Source organism: Coloeus monedula (assembly GCF_965178545.1).
Source record: "Coloeus monedula genome assembly, chromosome: 35".
NCBI lineage: Eukaryota > Metazoa > Chordata > Aves > Passeriformes > Corvidae > Coloeus > Coloeus monedula.
This window is the reverse complement of record NC_138815.1, coordinates 1,927,297-1,947,851: the sequence shown is the minus strand read 5'-3', so window position 1 is coordinate 1,947,851 and position 20,555 is coordinate 1,927,297. Positions and strand designations below refer to the sequence as shown.

The 20,555-nt window shown below is 52.8% G+C and overlaps 1 protein-coding gene across 1 annotated transcript; it reads left to right on the top strand.

Moving 5' to 3' along the window:
• Positions 1-676: 676 nt before the first annotated feature.
• Positions 677-1,612, top strand: LOC309583996 (olfactory receptor 14J1-like; the record flags this gene model as incomplete). The annotated part of the gene is made up of 1 exon (XM_082299886.1): positions 677-1,612. One exon carries the CDS (start codon positions 677-679, stop codon positions 1,610-1,612), a length of 936 nt encoding a protein of 311 aa, XP_082156012.1.
• Between the last annotated feature and the right edge of the window lie 18,943 nt (positions 1,613-20,555).

Sequence of the window (20,555 nt, the reverse complement as noted above, 5' to 3'; positions counted from 1 at the left end):
CTCAGTGCTGGGGGACAAGGTGTGGGTGGAAGGAGACAGCTGGTCAGGCTTGCAAGTGTTCTTCTTGTGTGGTGGGGATGCTGCATTGTTCAGGACTGCTCCCAGCAGGACATTTAACTCCAGGATATTCCCTAGTAGATTATACAGGGAGCATAGCAAGGCAGGGAATGCATAAAAGGGAAGAATCCTGATTTTTAATTGACTGCTCTGGGTTGCCTGGAAGGGAAATTGCACATGGATGTTCATCTCTCAGTTCAGGTTGGGAAAAATCAAAAAATTTTTCTCTGAGATCTGAAGAAACCGGGCAGTGACAGAAATCAGCACAGGGTCCCTTCCAGGCAATATCAGCATCGCTTTTGCAGCCTCCTCAGGGGTGCTCTGACTTTGGCATCAGAGCCTGCAGAGCCAGAGCTGCCCCTGGGCAGTGGCCTGGGCTGGGAGGGGTCTGCAGGGCAGAGCTGAGCCCCCAGGGCCGGGCTGGGCTCTGGCAGCACTGGCAGGGCCCAGGCCTGGGCACAGGGAGCAGCTGCTGGCAGGGACAGCCCCAGGCAGCAGAGCCCTGGGCAGGCAGTGGGGGGAAAGTGCCACCAAGCTGGGCTGGGATGTTGAAAGTCCTCTGCAAAGCCAACTATTCCATGATTACTTTTTCACAGATGCCCATGGCCAGAGGCAGCAAATGTCCAACAGCAGCTCCATCAGCCACTTCCTCCTGCTGCCACTGGCAGACACGCGGCAGCTGCAGCTCCTGCACTTCTGCCTCTTCCTGGGCATCTCCCTGGCTGCCCTCCTGGGCAACGGCCTCATCATCAGCACTGTAGCCTGCGGCCAGAACCTGCACAGCCCCATGTTCTTCTTCCTGCTCAACCTGGCCCTCACCGACCTGGGCTCCATCTGCACCACTGTCCCCAAAGCCATGCACAATTCCCTCTGGGGCACCAGACACATCTCCTACTCAGCATGTGCTGCTCAGCTCTTTTGCTTTGTGTTCTTCATCACAGCAGAGTATTGTCTCCTCACTGTCATGTGCTACGACCGCTACGTGTCCATCTGCAAACCCCTGCACTACGGGATCCTCCTGGGCAGCAGAGCTTGTGCCCACATGGCAGCAGCTGCCTGGGCCAGTGCCTTTCTCAATGCTCTGCTGCACACAGCCAATACATTTTCCCTGCCCCTGTGCCAGGGCAATGCCCTGGGCCAGTTCTTCTGTGAAATCCTACACATCCTCAAGCTCTCCTGCTCACACTCCAGCCTCCAGGAACTTGGGCTCATTTGGGTTAGTTTATCCTTAGGTTTTGGCTGTTTTGTGTTCATGGTTTTCTCCTATGTGCAGATCTTCAGGGCCGTGCTGAGGATCCCCTCGGAGCAGGGACAAAGGCACAAAGCCTTTTCCACGTGCCTCCCTCACCTGGCCGTGCTCTCCCTGTTTGTCAGCACTGTCATTTTTGCCTACCTGAAGCCCCCCTCCATCTCCTCCCCATCCCTGGATCTGGCCCTGTCACTTCTGTACTCGGTGCTGCCTCCCGCCCTGAACCCCCTCATCTACAGCCTGAGGAACCAGGAGGTCAAGGCTGCAGTGTGGACACTGATCGCTGGACGGTTTAAGAAACATTAAACTGGTTGCCAATTGCTGCAAATCACTTGTAATAAAACTCGTCTTTGATAGTTCTTGTTGGTTTGGTTCTGGGGTTGTTTTTTCTGTCTTCAGTTATTTATTGTTGTCCACAAAGCAAGAGCAATATTTCTTCCACTTCTCCTTTTGTTTCTCTCCACCTTGGCTGTGGCCCCAGACTGTGTCAATGAGGAGCTGTGCTCTCGGTGCCTTTAAATGAACTCAAGGATGTGCCAGCAAAGTTTCCAGCAGAGATGCCCCTTTAGTTGCCTTGTGTGGAGCTGCAGCAGCAATGTCTGTGTGCAGAGCTGGGGGCAGATCAGGGGGGCACAGCAGCGGTGGCCAGGAGCAGCAGCCCTTGGTGCTGCCAGTGCTGCTCCCGTGCCACTGCCCCGCTGCCCTCCTGCCCCTCGTGTTGCTGCAGGGCCTGAGTGCTCTGGGGCTCGCTCCCAGCCCTGGGCTGGCAGTGCCGGGGCTGCAGCAGGGACAGGCCATGGGCACTGCTGGGGCAGCGCTGACGCCTCAGGGCAGGGCCTGGGGGCTCCAGGCTCCTTGCCCGGGCTCTCTCAAGAGCACGCCCAGGCCAGTGCTCAGCAAAGAAAACCCCCGTGAGCAGCCCCAGGATGGCCGTGGGCAGGGTGGGGGCAACCAGCAGGGCTGGTGCTCTGCAGGGTCCCTGGGGGAGCCGGGAAGGAGCAGCAGAGCAGGGCCTGATCCATCCCCCCTGCGCTGGACACCCCCGGGCAGCGTCCCAGAGCGGCCTCATGCAGCTGCCAGCAACATCCCCCCTCTGCAGCCCTGGCCTCTGCCCAGCTCCCAGAGGGGCTGGATCCTTGCAGGCACACACACGGCACGACTGGCTCAGGAGCCCCTGTTTGCACTGCACAGCCCAGGCGTGAGCACCCCACGCTGTTGCTGTGGGGAGATGAACCTGAGTGAGCACAAATGCCATCAGCCCCTGGGGGCCAGCAAGGGCTGGGGGACGGCAGGGAAACCTCTCAGCTTTGTCGGGGCCTCTCAAGTCAGCCAGAAAGTTTGTTCCCATCAGCTCTGAGTTTCCTGTCCCACTGCAGACATTGTTGCTCAGAGCCAGGGCTGCCTGCAGCCACCCCCAAAGAGCCCTGAGCATTTCCTCTGCTTCACCTTTGCTTTCTTTCCTCTCTCCTGCTCCACATTTCTTGCTCTTGCCCATCCCTGTCCCCTCCCCTGCAAACAGCCCAGCCCTGTTTGCCCTTTCCTCTCTGGCCCCACTCCCCATTGCAGTTCCTGCCTTGGCACCACGGTCCCTTGGGGAGCAGGATCATCCTACAAGTGCTGCAGGAATTGTCTGCAGGGCCCTGCAGTGCCTCGAGCTGTTCCCTTGCCAGAGGCACCACAGGCCAGGGGGGCACATCTGGGCTGCTGTGTCTGGCTGTGGGGCTCCCTGTTGTGGGGCAGGGAGGAGGAGCTGGAGAGGCTCTGCAGGACTGACAGGATGGGCTTTGGGGCCCGTGTGGAGAAGCTGAGGGACAGGGGCTGCTGGACCTTCTCAAGAGGAGGCCCAGGGCTCATCCTGCAGCTGCTTCAAGGGGGGTTTCAGAGAATCACAGAATCAACCAGGCTGGAAAAGACCTTGGACATCATCAAGCCCAAGCCGTGCCCTGACACCTCCTTGTCTCCCCTGAGCCTCCTCTTCTCCAGGATAAACAACCCCAGCTCCCTCAGCCGCTCCTCACAGCACTTGTGTTCCAGACCCCTCACCAGCCTTGTTGCCCTTCTCTGGACACGCTCCAGCCCCTCAGTGTCCTTCCTAAATTGGGGGCCCAGAACTGGACCCAGCACTCGAGGTGCGGCCGCACCAGTGCCCAGTCCAGGGGAAGAATCCCTGCCCTGGTCCTGCTGGCCACTCCATTCCTGATCCAGGCCAGGAGCCAATGCTCTTCTTGGCCACGTGGGCACACTGCTGGCTCATGTCCAGCCTGCTGTCCATCAGTGTCCCCAGGTCCCTTTCTGCCTGGCCGCTGTCCAGCCACTCTGTCCCCAGCCTGTAGCGCTGCAGGGGTTGTTGTGGCCAAAGTGCAGGACCTGGCACTTGGTCTTGTTGAAGCTCCCATGGTTGGATTTGGGCCCTGGATCCAGCCTGTGCAGGTCCCTGTGCAGAGCCCTCCTACCCTCCAGCAGATCCACACTCACACCCAGCTTGGTGTCATCTGCAGATTTGCTGGTGGTGGACTCAATGCCCTCGTCCAGATCATCAGTGAAGACACTGAAATCCACACTTGGGGAGCTCATCCAGCAGCTCCCTCATCCCGGTTAAGTAGCTCAGCTTTTTCCTCATTTTAGTTCCTAAATTCCCTCCCCCATCTAACAGAGAATGGAGGTTCTCCTTGCCCTTCCTTTGCCATTAATGTGTTTATAAAAGTATTTTTTGTTGTCCTTCACAGAAGTGGCCAGATTGAGTTCTAACTGGGCTTTTGCCTCTCTACTTTTTTTTCCTACATGACCTAAAAACTCCCTTAAACATTTCCTGAGATACCTTGTTGGGGAAGACGAAACAGGAAGGCCTTATAAATATGATTGCCTGACAAAAGATTTTGGGAATATGAAAACTATAAGTGACATCGAAATGAAAGCCACCTTTGAGATACCAAGTCTTAGTTACTGAACAACTGGAAAACAATGGTATGGCCAACTGAATGTAATCCCCTCTTGATTGAACAATACCCTCTGCTTGCAGGCAGGTCCAAGGGTCAGAGCAGACCCTACTAGCTCAGCAGAAGGGGTCCAAAGAGTAGTTTTTAGAAGTTAAGATGTAACACTCTATGGTAATATAAGAACTCTTATAGGCTGTATGTAAATGCTAGAGGATTTGTATCTTGTATTAGATTGGTTAGTGACAATTAGAATATTCAGTACAGAAGATGATTTATTGTATTGTAACCAGGACTTCAGACACTCATGCTCTCTCTTACTATACACTCTTACTATACTCTCTTACTAGACACTTTTTACTACACTCGTGCTCTCTCTTACTATACACTCTTGCTATACACTCTTACTGTAGACTCTTACTATTCTCTCTTTGCTTACCCGCTTACTCTCTTGCTCTCTTGGGCCTGCTCAGAGCTGCCAGCTGCAGCTCTAAGCAGTGCCCCTGTACCCACGCCCTTTGCAATAAACCGCATGTTCCAAGATCTGACTACAGAGATCTCTCGTCACCATCCACCCGTCTCCATCCGTCCCATCCGTCCGTCTATGCCCGGTCCCGACCGACCGAACCACCCAAGCTCCTACAATACCTGACCCTCCTTCCAAAGGTGATGCACCCTCTTTTTTCCCTGAGTGCCTTCAAAAGCTCCTTGCCCATCCAGGCTGTTTGTTTTCCTCCTTGGCTCATCTTTTGGCACACAGGGACAGTCTGTTGCTTCCCCTTCAAGATTTCTGTTTTGAAGCACTTCCATCTTTCCTGGACCCCTTTGTTTTTAAGGGCTGCTTCCCAAGGAACTCTCCAAATAAGTCTCTTGAATGGGCCAAAGTCTGCTGTGGCTTTTGTCGAGGCGGACAGAACAGCACACACTTGTTGTAATCCAAAGTGGTAGAAGTTTTAATTTTCTCTCCTGCTATTCTTACACCTCTTCACAATGGCTGTGGCCTATTGAGATTGGCTGCTGGGCAAACAATGACAAGGCTGTCTAACAAGCAATGACCATTCAGGCAGTAAAACAATCAGCTGTACAAGCAAAGGTAGAGCTGCTACATATGATCCACAAGCTCTTCCTTGTACACTCTCAAGGTCCCATTACAAGAACATCCTCTCCTTGTGTCCAGAACATCTTCTCTCATGGATTATCTTCTTGGCCTTCTCTGTGGCTTTCACTGAAGCTGCAAAATGTCCCTGTCATATTCTCACGGGTCAATTCTGACTGTCTTTAGGTCTCATTCTGTGAGGCCCCAGTCCAGCTGTCAGCCTCATCAGCCCAGCAGTGAGATTTGTGTCCCCTGGCTGTGGCTGCTGTCCCTGGCACTGAGGCCCATGAGCAGACACCAGTTCCTGCCAGCCCCAGGGCTTGTGGCCTCCTCCCGCAGCCCACAGAGCTTTGGAGGGCTCCTGCTGCTCTCCTGCCCTCCCCATCCCACACCCCACATCCCAGTGCTGCGGGACAGCCACGAGCATCCTGTGAGGCCACCGATGCCCATTGCCAGGGGATGGGGTCAGGGCTTGGCTGTGCTGCTTGGCCAAGCCCAGGCAGGGCTTTCACAGCCCCATCCCAGAGCCCATTTCCCACCTGGAGCCGGGGGTGCCTCTGAGTTCTGCTTCCCCAGCCCCAGGGACGCTCTCCTTGTCTGCTCATTGCCCCCACGGTCTCTTGGCAGCGATGGCCTCAGTGGGGGCTGCTGACATCCTCAGCAACCTGGAGGTTGCTGCTCAATTTTACTTCTGCAGAGGCTTCTTCAGCCTTCAGCTCTTCAGGTCAGGAATTCAGTGCCAAAGGACCATTAACATTCAAAACACCCTCACAAGAAAAGCCCCCGGGAATCACTAGAGTCTTCAATTCTTTTGTGGTAATTAGAGCGATTCCAGAAGTGTTTTCAAAGTGAACATATTATATTAAAAAATTAATGAAATAGTATATTTTTCCACAGTTTATTCTTTTCCTGTTTATACATTAACAATTCAAAACACCCTAACAGGACAAGCCCCTGGGAATCATATCTGCCTTCAATTCTTTTGTGGTTAATTAGACAGATTTCAGAAGTCTATTCAAAGTGAATGTACTGTGGTAACAATACAAGGAGAAATGATTTCTCTTCTGTGCCCTGTTTACCTTCTTCCTGTTATACACTGATATCGGGGATCTCCAGCTGATATTGATCCTGGCTCCTCCTAATGCAGTCGGAATAGATCTGAACATCAAGGCCCTTTATGGCTGACAATCAATCACACTTTGTCCCTACCCCCACCCCACCATTTCCCTCCTCCAACCCCTGGCACTCAGAGCAGCCTCGTGCAAAGCTGAGCTTCCTCCACTCCAGGCTGTGCCTGCAGCTTTCAGCTCCTTGGCACCAACTCCCACCTGCTCTCCTTGGAGAAGGAGCTGCCCAAGACACAGAGGGATGTTCATTTCTTGTCAGCAAACAAACCAAGGGAAGGCACAGCTCCATAAAAAACAGAAGTCCAGCCCAAGGAGTGCTGGGGAATGGAGTCACATCCAGGGCTGGCCCCAGGGCTCAGCATTGGGGCCAGCTCAGTTCAATCTCTTTCTTGCTGATCTGGACGAGGGCATCGAGGGCACCCTCAGCCAGGTCCCAGGTGACCCCAGGCTGGCTGGGAGTGTGGCTGTGCTGGAGGGCAGGAAGCTCTGCAGAGGGACCTGGACAGGCTGCAGCGATGGGCCCAGGACAGCTGGATGAGGTTCACCAAGGCCAAGGGCCGGGTCCTGCCCTGGGCTCACAACCACCCCAAATCCCTGACTGGGCCCTGCCCCTGATCCCCACAGCCTGTCCTGTTCCCTTCATCCCTCCATTGCCAGGGACTTTCTGGGACTTTCTGGGACAGGGGAGCTCTGCTCTGGGTATGGAAGGAGGTCTGAGTGCCACCACTGGAGTGGGAACCACAACTCATCAGGTTTGTGTCCTTTGGGGTCAGGAACTGCTGAGACTCAGAGGCACAGAAAGTTTCTCTTCATGGCCCACATCAAAAAATGGAAACATGATACAATTTAAAAACCATCAAAACTCTTCCCTCAGCTTTGAGAGAGGTCCCAGCAACATCTGAATTTTCCACCATTCTCAAGGGATTTCTGTAAAGGAACAGTTTTATACCAAGACATAAGAAAAGGTGATTCTAAAAGATAGAAACACAATTAAGGTGTTGACTGATGAGTTATTTAAACTTCAGAAAGTCTGGGAAACTCCCTGATGCTCCAAGTATGAAGGCAGTCAATGGAGAGGCACTGGAATGAACTAGAGAGGAACTGGAGGAGGAAATCTGGGAGCAATGGGAAGGACACAGATCCTGCTGCTCTGGTGAACAGATGTCCTTAGACATGGCCATTAAACAGGAGAGGTGGAAACACCTGAGTGAAGAGGGACATGAAATAATAGACAGAATAGTGGTAACACAAGGAGAGGGGAAGATCAGTGTTTCTTCTCCTGCCATCCGTACACTTCCAGCAAATTCCTGTTCTCTCCTGATGGGAAAATTTGCCATTTCCTAAAAGCACTCAAATGACCCAGCTAATGAGGATGTGCTCGTGCACCTCGCAAGCTGCAGGTCCTTGACAGCCCCGGAGGGCTCCTGTCCCATAAACATCTGCTCTGCACCAGTCTGAAACAGGAAGCAGCATCGTCCTGAGATCATCAGAGAGCTGAGGTTGGAAGGGACCTCAGCAAGTCTGCAGCCCAACCTGGCAGAAACTGGCTCAGACCAAGGCTTGATTTGCTCTGCATTGGAAAATCCCAAAGGGCAGGGACGGGGCAGCATCTCAGCACCTGGCTGAGCCCATGGGAACAAAGGCTTCCTCATGTCCTGGCTGAACCTCCCCTCATTCCCCTGCCACCCATTGGCTTTTGTCTCCCACCAGGCCCCCGGGGAAGAGCCTGGCTCTGTGTTCTCCATCACCTCCTGGGTGGCAGTGCCAGGCTGGGATGAGGAGCCCCTCAGCCTTCCCTTCTTGGGGCTGGACAAGGCCAGCTCCCTCAGCCTCTCCTCAGAGCCAAAGGGCTCCAGCCCCAGCTTGGAGGCCCTTCCCTAACCCTGCTCCAGCTGCCAGACATCTTTGCTGCCCTGGGGAACCCAAACCAGGCCACAGTGACCAGGATAATGCACGTCCTTGATGTCCTGGTCACACAGCCCCGGCCCCTTTTCCCCATGTCCAGCTCTGGGGGTTGATTTGTGGAACATCCTTGGGGGAGGCTGCAGCGCTGGGGGACAGGAGGGAGCTGGGGGGAGAGGGGACCCTGCTCTGCACGAGCAGCAGGGGAGCCTTCTCTGGGGGATGGAAATTTGCGGGGGGCTGGAGCAGAGTGACCAACCCAGTGACCTCCCACAGCTTCTCTGTGATGTCACACAGCCCCCCTGTGATGTCACAGCCCACTCTGCTATCACAGTTTGCTCTAGGATTTCACAGCCCTCTCTGTGATGCCACGGCATGCTCTGCGATGTCTCACAGCCCCCCTGGGATATCACAGCCCACTCTGTTATGTCCCACAGCTGCCCTGGCATGTCCAAGCCTGCTCTCTGATGTCATACAACTGCTCTGTGATGTCACACAGTCCCCTCTATGATGTCGGAGCTGCTCAATGACCTCACATAACCCACTCTGTGGTGTCAGAGCCCACTCTGTGACCTCCCACAACCCATTCTGTGATATCACACAGCCCCTTTCTGACATCACTCCTGCTCTGTGCCTCTATCACACACAGCCACAGAGGTGCCTCTGTGACACAGCCCCCTCTGGGACATCACACAGCCCCTCTCTGACCTCACAGCCCCCTCTCTGGAATGTATCCGTGATTTGTTAAATCCCGATATCCACGGACAAAAGACCCTCTAACTAATTAAAGTTAGAAAGTGGTCTGTTTATTCAGGCACCGGCGGGCGGCATGGGAGCAGCCTCCTAAAGACATGCCAGCCAAGTACAAGGTTCTCTGTTCTCTATTACTCAAAGTTTTACATCTTCTATATATGTATGACCCCAGCACCTCCCATCCTCTGTTTTGTATTAAAATGAGATCATTGGTCTTTCACGCATGCGCAGTTTCTCTCTTGAATTGGGTCGGTGGTCTCCAATTGGGTCAGTGGTCCTGAAAGATGAAGTCAGGAATGGCTTCCTCACAGTGACCTTTTCACCTCCTTGCTGTTGGCAGGCCTTCATGACCTCTTGGTGCAGCCCAAGATCTTCTACTTTTGATTAATTATTATGAAACCCAGGAGCTGTTCTTAGTTCTATTGGTCTCAGTTAGTTTCAATTTGTTTTGATGACAGTTCATTTATTCTGTTTCCTCCTACAAACAAAACTTTTAACACAATATCATGGCAAATAATACATCACTTAGCTCTGGCTTAGGCATCTACTAATCATAAACTTACCTTTTTTTTCTACTCCATAACTTAGTTATAAAAATTTCTCCTAATTCTTCATTAGAATTTTAACCTTTTAGAACCTTGACTTAGTCACCCCATGGGGAATCATGGAACCAAGGAGCCCATTGTGACACAGAGAGGCCGCATGGAACCAATGGTCCAATGTTACACTGCGGATTCAAGAAGACCATGGGGACAGCACGGAACCTCATGGAACCATATGTCCATTGGGACACAGCGGGGCCTCATGGACACAAGGGGACCATTGTGGCAAAGCCGGGCCTCATGGAACCATGGAGAGCATTGTGACATTGTGGGGAATCATGGAAGCATGGAGAGCATTGTGACACTAAGGAAACTCATGGAACCAAGGCGGCCACTGGGACACAATGGAACCACATGGAACCAAGGCTCCATGATGACTTTGTAGGGCCTCCTGGAGCACAGGATCCATTGTGACACTGCGGAACCTCATGGAACCAAGGAGCCATTGTGACACAGTGGGGCCTCATGGAATCAAGGAGACTACTGTGACACAGGTGATGCACATGAAGCCAAGGAGCCATTGTGACACTTTGGGCTTCTTCCCTTGAGCTCTGCAGCGGGGTGTCCCAGCCCACTGCACCATGTGCCACGTGCTCTCCTCAGGGCTCTGCCTGCACACAGGCCCAGGAGAAGTTTTCCTGTTTGTAAGGAAAGAATGGAAAAGCCAGAGCAGGTTTCCTAAACAACAAACCCCACTCAGGAGCCACATGCTCAGTCCAGGCTGCCTGGAATGATGTCCCCTTTCTACAAGGGACACTGTGAGCAGGAATGATCTGTGGGAGCAGAATTGTCGCAGTCTTTCCACTGAATCCTCTGTCCCTGTCCTTTCCCTGGCTCTCTGTTGCAGATGGAAGCTGCTGGTGCCATTCTCAGCTTTAAGCCCGCTTTTGATGCAAGCACATGCTCCCAGGTGTGTTCAGCAGCTGTAGCTCAGTGTTGATGCAAAGCTTTTGTGTTCCTCATTTTGTGTTCCTCACCAAGGAGCCATTGTGACACTGCAGGGGCTCATGGGATGAAGGAGACAATTGTGACAGTACAGAACCTCCTAGAAACAAGACTCCATTGTGACACCGTGGGGAATCATGGAATCAAGGAGCCCATTGTGACACAGAGAGGCCGCATGGAACCAATGGTCCATTGTTACACTGCGGATTCAAGAAGACCATGGGGACAGCACGGAACCTCATGGAACCATACGTCCATTGGGACACAGCGGGGCCGCATGGAAACAAAGGGACCATTGTGGCAAAGCAAAGCCTAATGGAACCATGGAGAGCATTGTGACACTAAAGAAACTCATGGAACCAAGGCAACCAGTGGGACACAATGGAACCTCATGGAACCAAGGCTCCATGATGATTTTGTAGGGCCTCATGGATCACAGGATCCATTGTGACACGGCAGGACCTCGTGGAACCAAGGAGCCTTTGTGATACTCCAGATGCGCATGGAAGCCAGGGTGCACTGAGACACAGCGGGGCCTTGTTGGAACCAAAGACACCTCTGCAAAAAGCAGGGGAGCTCATAGAATCAAGGAGTCCATTGTTACAATAGAAAACCTATGGAACCAAGGGGCCATTGTGACACAGCGGGGCCTCATGGAAGCAATTGTCCATTATGACAATGCAGATCAAAGGAGACCATGGTGACACTGCAGAACCTCATGGAAGCAAGGAGCCATTGTGACACAGTGGGGGCCTCATGGAATCAAGGAGACCATTGTGAAAATCTGGGCCTCAGTGGAAAAAAGGACATCGATAATCGTAATGAACCTCATCGAAACTATGGAACATTGTGACACTGCAGAACCTCAGGGAGCCAGGGAGACCACACGGAGGAACCTTATGGAACCAAGGGGCCATTTTCACACTACGGAACCAAGGAGACCATTGTTGACGGTACAAACCTCATGGAACCAAGGGGCCATTCTTATACAGCGAGGCCTCATGGAACCAAGGGGCCATTGTGACACTGCAGGGCCCTGAGAACCAAATATTCATTGTGACACAGCGGGGCTGCTTGAAACCAATTGCGATACTGCGGATCCAAGAGACCACGGGGACACTACGGCACTTCATGGAACCAAGGGGCTGTTGTGACACACCAAGGCCTCGTGGAACCAAGGAGAACATTGTGGCAGAGCAGAACCAAGGAGGACAGTATGGACCCTAAGGGAGCCAAGGCTCCATTGTTATACAGCAGGGCCTCCTGAAACCAAGGAGCCATTGTGAACCTGTGGGGCATCATGGAGTCAAGGGCACCACTGCTACTGAAATCTGCTGGAGAGAAACCTTCTCACACAGTTTGGAGGATTTGAAAGCAGCTATTCTTTATTACAGCATGGTGGTCACTCGCGTGATCCTTCATGCATTTGAGTGCACTGAGCATGGAGTGAACAGAGTTTATATCAGACACACTGATTACATATTCATTAGCTATGCCCACTTCCTTGGACTTTATTGGACATAGGTGTAGCCCTTATCAGAAGTGCTATCTATTTCTCCAAGGCTGTGCTGTTCTGTCCTACTGTCCTTGATCAGAGTTAATGTTGTTCTGTCCTACTGTCCTTGTCACAGTGCTTGCCCCACATGAGGGGTGTCTGCAACCACCCCCAGCCAATGGGCTTGGGGTGGGCAAGTGTTCCCAAGGGAACAGGGATGGGACAGCTGGGCTGGACTGACCCCAGGGATGTTCCATTCCGTGTCACACCATGATCAGCAAGAAACTGAGAGAAGCAGGAGGTGGAGGGCATTAATTTCTTTTTTAAGACATTTTTCTTTCAAACAGCACCTACACATACAGAACCCTCTCCTGCCACAAGGTGGTTGAACATTTTCTGCTGATAGGAGATTTCCTGTGCAGTTGCTTTGCCTCTGTTTGTGGCCTTTGATTTTTGTGGTTGGTTTGTTTGTGGGGTTTTTGTGTGGTTGTGGGTGGGTTTTGCTTTGGTATTTTTGGTTGGGTTTTGGTCTTTTTCTCTATTGAACTGCCTTTCTTCTGATGCATATGTTTTTTCTCCCTTTTCTTGTGGCTTGGTTGGCACCTGATGGCAAGACAAATGTATCCAACTCAGTCCTCTTGCCCAATTATGTTTTGCAGTCACCATTAACTAGATGAGTTTGGTCACAGACTCCCTGCAACTTGGCAGCATCCACAAAGGCATTGAAAGTGCATTTCATCCCATTGTAGAGAGAATAGAAATGTTCCCCAGTGGTGCTCAAGGGCTGGCCACTGAGGGATGGCACCAGGGAGTGGCTGCCAAGAGGACTCTGGACCATGGATGACATTTGACCCTCATTGTTCAGCCCAATTCCCACCCACCCCATGTTCCACTTCTTCAGCCCAGCTCCCACCAACCTGGCTCTGAGGAGACCCCAGCAGACCCTAGCACAGGCCTGGCTGGAGTCTGGGCACACAACATGCCCTTCTTTTCCCTCCCACAGGGCTTCTGCAATCCCTGCCTTGTCCTGCCAGTGCCTGCAATGGCTGCAGGAGGATTTGCCACATGCCCTTCTGTCTTGGTTTTGAAAGGTGTCTGCTAAGGAAGGCAGAAGCCTCCCTTGAAGTGGCAGATATAAGCCCTTTCCCTCTGAGTTATTACAATTTTGAAATCAAGGGCCTTTAGGCAAAGATGTGGGAAAATAGGAGTAACAGTTCTTTACTCTCTCTCTCTCTCTCTATATATATATATAACCAGTCAAACAAAACAACAACTATGGCAGTAACAGCAATCCCAAACCCAGTGCCAGCCTTCTCGGCTGTCAGGCCCTTTCCCCTCGGGTGCAGTTCCGCTCGCAGCCGGCAGGGGCGCTGGCGGATCCCGGTGAGCAGGGCAGGTGCGATGGTTCCCCCGCGGCTGCAGGGGGCGCTCCGGAGCGAGCTCGGGGAGCACGCGGCACTGGTGCCCTGGGATCCCGGGGAAGGATGGAACAAAGGCTTCCCAAACCGCTGGGCAGCCGATCCCGGACTCTCGGGAACAGCAGGCTGGAGAGGCAGGCTGGAGTAGCAGGCACAAACACAAATCCCGGGTGGCAGATGAGATGTATCCAAAACGGGAACCCCCACGAGGTCTAGGCAGGCAGGGCAAGCACAGCTACAACACAGCGAAAGCTCGAAGCAGCAGCGGGGCAGGGCGGCCACAGCCCGGCCTCCAGCAGGGCAGGGAAAGCGGCTTTGGGATCCTGGCGTTGTTTCCAGCGGAAAGAAAAATGGCCGAAAAAAGGAGCCAGCAGCTCCTTTCTCTCCAGCTACTCTCTCCGGATGCTGAGAGTGAACTGAACCCACACCCAGGTGAAACAAAAGAGTGGCCAGGCCCTTTTGTTTCTCTTAAGCACCCAGCGATTTATCGTCTTAGTAACCGAATAGGGGAAAATTCCTTTAACAGAAAAACCTAGATCTCTTAAATCCCCAACATTATCCACCTTGAATTTTTTCCCATACTAACATGTTACATGAAACTTAACCTTTTTAACCATATAAATACATGCATCACTCAAATTATATACATATATACATGCTCATACTGATACAAGTACAGAGCCACGTGTAGTTCACTCTAAAACAAGGTCTCCTTGCGGTATGCATCGGGTCTCTCCATGCCTTTGCATCACCCACCAGGTGCAACCTGGTCCCTGAGCAAAAACAACCCCACAGATGGGTTTGTCTTTGCTCAAGGCAGACTTTACCCAAACAGTTTTTCCAAGCATACCTCTCATGTGCACCACTGGAACCTTATCCCCGTCTGTTGTTTGTTGGGGTTCGGATTGGGCAGGGCCTGCTCGGCTGGTGGAGCCTCGAGTGTTAACTAACCAGGTGGCTCTTGCTAAATGCACCTCCCAGTTTTTGAAAGTCCCCCCACCCAGTGCCTTCAAGGTGGTTTTAAGCAGTCCATTACACCGCTCAACCTTCCCAGCTGCTGGTGCATGGTAAGGGATGTGGTACGCCCACTCTATGCCATGTTCTCTAGCCCAGGTGCTTATAAGGCTGTTCTTGAAATGAGTCCCATTGTCAGACTCGATTCTCTCAGGGGTGCCATGCCTCCAAAGGACTTGCTTTTCCAGGCCCAGGATGGTGTTCCAGGCAGTAGCGTGAGGCACAGGGTAGGTCTCCAGCCATCCAGTGGTGGCTTCTACCATTGTGAGCACAGCACTTGCCTTGGCGGGTTTGAGGCAGTGTGATGTAATCAATCTGCCAGGACTCCCCATACTTGTATTTGGACCATCGCCCACCATACCGCAAGGGCTTCACCCGCTTGGCCTGCTTGATCGCAGCGCATGTCTCACAATCATGGACCACCTGGGAGATACTGTCCATGGTCAGATCCACCCCTCGACCTCATGCCCACTTATAGGTGGCATCTCTGCCCTGATGACCTGAGGCATCATGGGCCCATCGAGCTAGGAACAGCTCTCCTTTATGTTGCCAAACCAAGTCTATCTGGGACACCTCTATTTTCGCAGCCTGATCTACCTGTTTGTTGGCACGATGTTCTTCATTAGCCCGGCTCTTGGGGATGTGAGCATCTACATGATGGACCTTCACGGATAGCTTCTCTACCCGAGTGGCAATGTCTTTCCACTCCTCAGCAGCCCAGACTGGTTTTCCTCTGTGCTGCCAGTTTGCCTTATTCCACCTTTCCAGCCAACCCCACAAAGCGTTGGCTACCATCCATGAATCAGTGTAGAGGTAGAATTTTGGCCACTTCTCTCTTTCAGCTATGTCCAGAGCTAATTGGACAGCTTTGAGCTCAGCAAATTGGCTCGATCCACCTTCTCCTTCAGTAGCCTGTGCAACTTGTCATGTGGGGCTCCATACAGCGGCTTTCCATTTCCGGCTAGCGCCTACAATTCGGCAGGAACCATCAGTGAAGAGGGCGTATTGTCTTTCACTCTCTGGTAGCTCGTTATATGGTGGGGCTTCTTCGGCATGTGTCACCTGCTCCTCTTCTTCCTCAGAAGATAACCCAAAAGTCTCACCTTCCGGCCAGTTCGTAATTATTTCCAAGATCCCAGGGCGACTTGGGTTTCCAATTCGGGCACGCTGCATGATGAGGGCAATCCATTTGCTCCAAGTAGTGTCGATGGCGTGATGCGTGGAGGAAACCTTTCCTTTGAACATCCACCCCAGCACCGGTAGTCGGGGTGCCAGGAGGAGTTGTGCCTCTGTGCCAATTACTTCTAAGGCAGCTTGGACTCCTTCATAAGCTGCCAAGATTTCTTTCTCTGTGGGAGTGTAGTTGGCTTCAGATCCTCTGTAGCTTCGGCTCCAGAATCCCAGTGGTCGGCCCCGAGTCTCACCAGGCACCTTCTGCCAGAGGCTCCAGGACAGACCATTGTTCCTTGCTGCAGAGTAGAGCACGTTCTTCACCTCTGCTCCTGTCCTGACTGGGCCAAGGGCTACGGCGTGAGCAATTTCCTGCTTGATCTGGGCAAAGGCTTGCTGCTGTTCAGGGCCCCGGTGGAAATCATTCTTCTTGCGGGTAACCAGGTAGAGAGGGCTCACGATCTGGCTGTACTCGGGAATGTGCATTCTCCAGAAACCTATGGCACCTAGGAAAGCTTGTGTTTCCTTCTTGTTGGTCGGTGGAGACATTGCTGTGATCTTATTGATGACCTCAGTGGGAATCTGATGCCGTCCATCTTGCCACTTTACTCCCAGGAACTGGATCTCTCGGGCAGGTCCCTTGACTTTGCTCTTCTTGATGGCAAAACCAGCTTGCAGGAGAATTTGAATTATTCTCTCTCTCAAACACTTCTGTTGCGGTGTTCCCCCACACAATGATGTCATCAATGTACTGCAGATGTTCTGGAGCCTCACCCTTTTCTAGTGCAGCCTGGATCAGTCCATGACAGACGGTGGGACTGTGCTTCCACCCCTGGGGCAGTCAGTTCCAGGTGTACTGCACACCCCTCCAGGTAAAGGCAAACTGAGGTCTGCACTCCGCTGCCAGAGGAATGGAGAAGAAGGCATTGGCAATGTCAATAGTGGCGTACCACTTCACTGCTTTGGACTCCAGCTCGTACTGGAGCTCCAACATGTCTGGCACGGCAGCGCTCAGCGTTGGAGTCACTTCATTCAAGGCACGATAGTCCACAGTCAATCTCCATTCCCCATCAGACTTGTGCACAGGCCAGATGGGGCTGTTGAAGGGTGAGTGGGTCTTGCTGACCACCCCTTGACTCTCCAGCTCACGGATCATCTTGTGGATGGGGATCACAGCATCTCGATTTGTCCGATACTGCCAGCGGTGCACTGTCGAGGTGGCAATTGGCACTCGTTGCTCTTCCACTTTCAGGAGCCCAACTGCAGGAGGATTCTCTGATAGTCCAGGCAGGGTGTTCAATTGCCTAATGCCCTCTGCCTCCACAGCAGCAATCCCAAATGCCCACCTGAGTCCTTTTGGGTCTTTGTAATAGCCATTCCAGAGGAAGTCTATGCCCAGAATACACGGGACCTCTGGGCCGGTCACAATCGGATGCTTTTGCCACTCCTTCCCAGTCAGGTTCACCTCAGCTTCCAAAAGGGTCAACTGCTGTGATCCCCCAGTCACCCCAGCGATGGATACAGGTTCTGGCCCCACATGTCCCGATGGCATTAAAGTACACTGTGCCCCAGTATCAACCAATGCATCAGATTTTTGCGGCTCTGATGTGCCAGGCCATCAAATCCACACCATCCAGAAAACCCAGTTCTCCCGTGCCTCTTCCTGGCTAGAAGCAGGGCCCCTCTAGCCCTGGTTATCATTCTTTCCCTGGGCGTACATGCTCGAGGTACCTTCAAGGGGATCTGACATATCATCCTCCCTTCTGTAATACCTGGCAGCTCGGTCACGGGAGGCTGAGGCTACCTTCACCTTAGTGGAACCCCCTCGGTTAGTGCCTCCCTCCATGAGTTCCACACCCGCGCTGCCAGGACAGAGGTGGGTTTCCCATCCCACCTTCTCATGTCTTCCCCATGCTCACACAGGAAAAACCACAGCTCAGCTCGTGGGGTGTACCCTCTCTCTCTAGCAGGGGGACGACGGGCTCTGACTTGGGGGCCTGTGACTCGCACTGGTGCCACACTGACCCTCCTCATCTCCTCCCTCATCTCCTCCCTCATTTCCTTCCTCATCTCCTTCATCTCCTCTTTGAGGTCCTGGACCACAGCAGAGACATGAGTTTTCAGCGGGCCATTGATCATACTGTCATAATTCCTGAGCTTGTTGGCAACAGAGCCCACTGTTTCTCGGGTATTGTCAGCATCAATTGTTGCAATGAAGGTGGTGTATTGCAATGGCCCTAGCCTTGCCAGGTTCCACATCGTCTGTCCTGTGCACCTGACCTTATCGGGGTCATTATCATGCTGTCCATCCTTCCCAAAGAGTACCCCTACTACTGCCACTTCTCTTAGCTGTTGGATCCCTTCCTCGAGTGTCTTCCACTGCATTCTATGATGGTACTCCTGCATTCTTTCTTTGTGAATGAACCTTTCTCTCACACTCGTTAAGAGCCGCTCCCAGAGAGAAAGGGGCCCTGGCTCCCTCACAAATATCTGGTCCACACCTGGGTCCTGGGTCAATGATCCCAGCTACCTTGCCTCACCACTATCCAGTTGCACACCTGTGCCCATAAGATCCCAAACCCGAAGCAGCCAGGTTGTATAAGGCTCACGCCCCCTTCGCACAATGTCTTTTTGCATACCGCGGAGACTGTCGTACGGCAGGGACTCAGTGATGATTTCTGGCTCTGGCTCTCCTGCTGGTTGTGAGGGCCCTGGTTGCCCATCATCATTAACTGGTCGTACTGATTTGGTCTTACACTTCCTCCTTTGCACAGGGGCGACTGCTGCTGGCTGTGGTTGTCCTTGTGGTTCAGCTGAAACCTGGGTTTCACTGCTGTACCATCGGACTCACCCTCTTTGGGGCAGGGAGAGGGTTTTTCACTAGCTGAGGAGGTGTATTCCCTTAGCAATTGGCACATCTCCTGGCGCACCTGGCCCATCTCCTGGCACATCTCCTGGCTCACCTGGCACATCTCCTGGCACATCTCCTGCATCCCTTTTGCCAGTACCCCCACCCAGTTTGGGTAGTCCATTTCTGAGCTGGACTGTTGGGTGGTATCAGTCTGTGGGGCAGGGTCTCTAGTGTCTGGGGCTGTGTCAGGCTCTGGGGTAGGATCTCTAGTGTCTGGGGCCATGTCAGGTTCTGGGGCAGGATTAGGCTCTGGGGTAGGAACTCTACTCTCTGGGGCCATGTCAGGTTCTGGGGCAGGATCTTTAGTCTCTGGGGCTGGTGTCCGGGTAGATATCCAAGCCAATCTCAACTTCTCCTTGAGTGCTAAATAGAGTCGGCCTACCAGCAGCAGATGGTTAGTATTCAGAGGGAATCTAAACCCTTTGAAAATTGATGGGGTGGGCCCAAAGAACTGGTTGAGGGGTTGGGGGAAAACTTCCCCTGGTGTCATTTCCTCACAGAAGGTACCATTGTTAACATAACCCCAAAAATATGCACTCAGTGTGTGATAGCCCTTTATCCATGTGCCCACATTCCGGAGGAAGTTAAAAACCCATGAATTCCTCACCTTCTCGACCCATAGCGCAAGCTGGAAAACAGCAATGGTAGCCTTAGTCAGAGGACCCATATTCAAGTAAGGAGCTGCAAAGGGGAAGAATATAGCCACGGCCACATGACACCCGAACCAGGGTAAACTAGACCACATAGTGCTGCCTAACAAGGTTCCTATATCCAGCACACAAAATTAAGTTATCCAGGAACTGTTATTCCTTTTTCACCTCCATCTCTTAATGCACTCAGGCCCCACAGTTGGGTGCCAAGATCTGTCTTGGTTTTGAAAGACAGGTGTCTGCTAAGGAAGGCAGAAGCCTCCCTTGAAGTGGCAGATATAAGCCCTTTCCCTCTGAGTTATTATAATTTTGAAATCAAGGGCCTTTAGGCAAAGATGTGGGAAAATAGGAGTAACAGTTCTTTACTCTCTCTCTCTCTCTCTATATATATATATAACCAGCCCAACAAAACAGCAATAACTATGGCAGTAACAGCAATCACAAACCCAGTGCCAGCCTTCTCGGCTGTCAGGCCCTTTCCCCTCGGGTGCAGTTCCGCTCGCAGCCGGCAGGGGCGCTGGCGGCTCCCGGTGAGCAGGGCAGGTGCGATGGTTCCCCCGCGGCTGCAGGGGGCGCTCCGGAGCGAGCTCGGGGAGCACGCGGCACCGGTGCCCTGGGATCCCGGGGAAGGATGGAACAAAAGCTTCCCAAACCGCTGGGCAGCCCATCCCGGACTCTCGTGAATATCAGGCTGGAACGGCATGCTGGAGCAGCAGGCACAAACACAAATCCCGGGTGGCAGACGAGATTTATCCAGATGGGGAACCCGCCGGAGGTCCAGGTAGGCAGGGCGAGCACGGCTACAACACAGCGAAAGCTCGAAGCAGCAGCGGGGCAGGGCGGCCACAGCCCGGCCTCCAGCAGGGCAGGGAAAGAGGCTTTGGGATCCCGGCGTTGTTTCCAGCGGAAAGAAAAACGGCCGAAAAAAGGAGCCAGCAGCTCCTTTCTCTCCAGCTTCTCTCTCCGGACGCTGAGAGCCAACTGAACCCACACCCAGGTGAAACAAAAGAGTGGCCAGGCCCTTTTGTCTTCTCTTAAGCACCCAATGATTTATCGTCCTAGTAACAGAATAGGGGAAAATTCCTTTAACAGAAAAAAACCTAGATCCCTTAAAACCCCAACATCTTCCCTGCTGAGCCTGACCAGTCTGGGACTCTCCCAACACCTGGATGTGAAGGCCAGTTCTTTCCCATAGGAAGGAAAGCACAGAGCCCTGGCGTTTCAGGGGCAGAT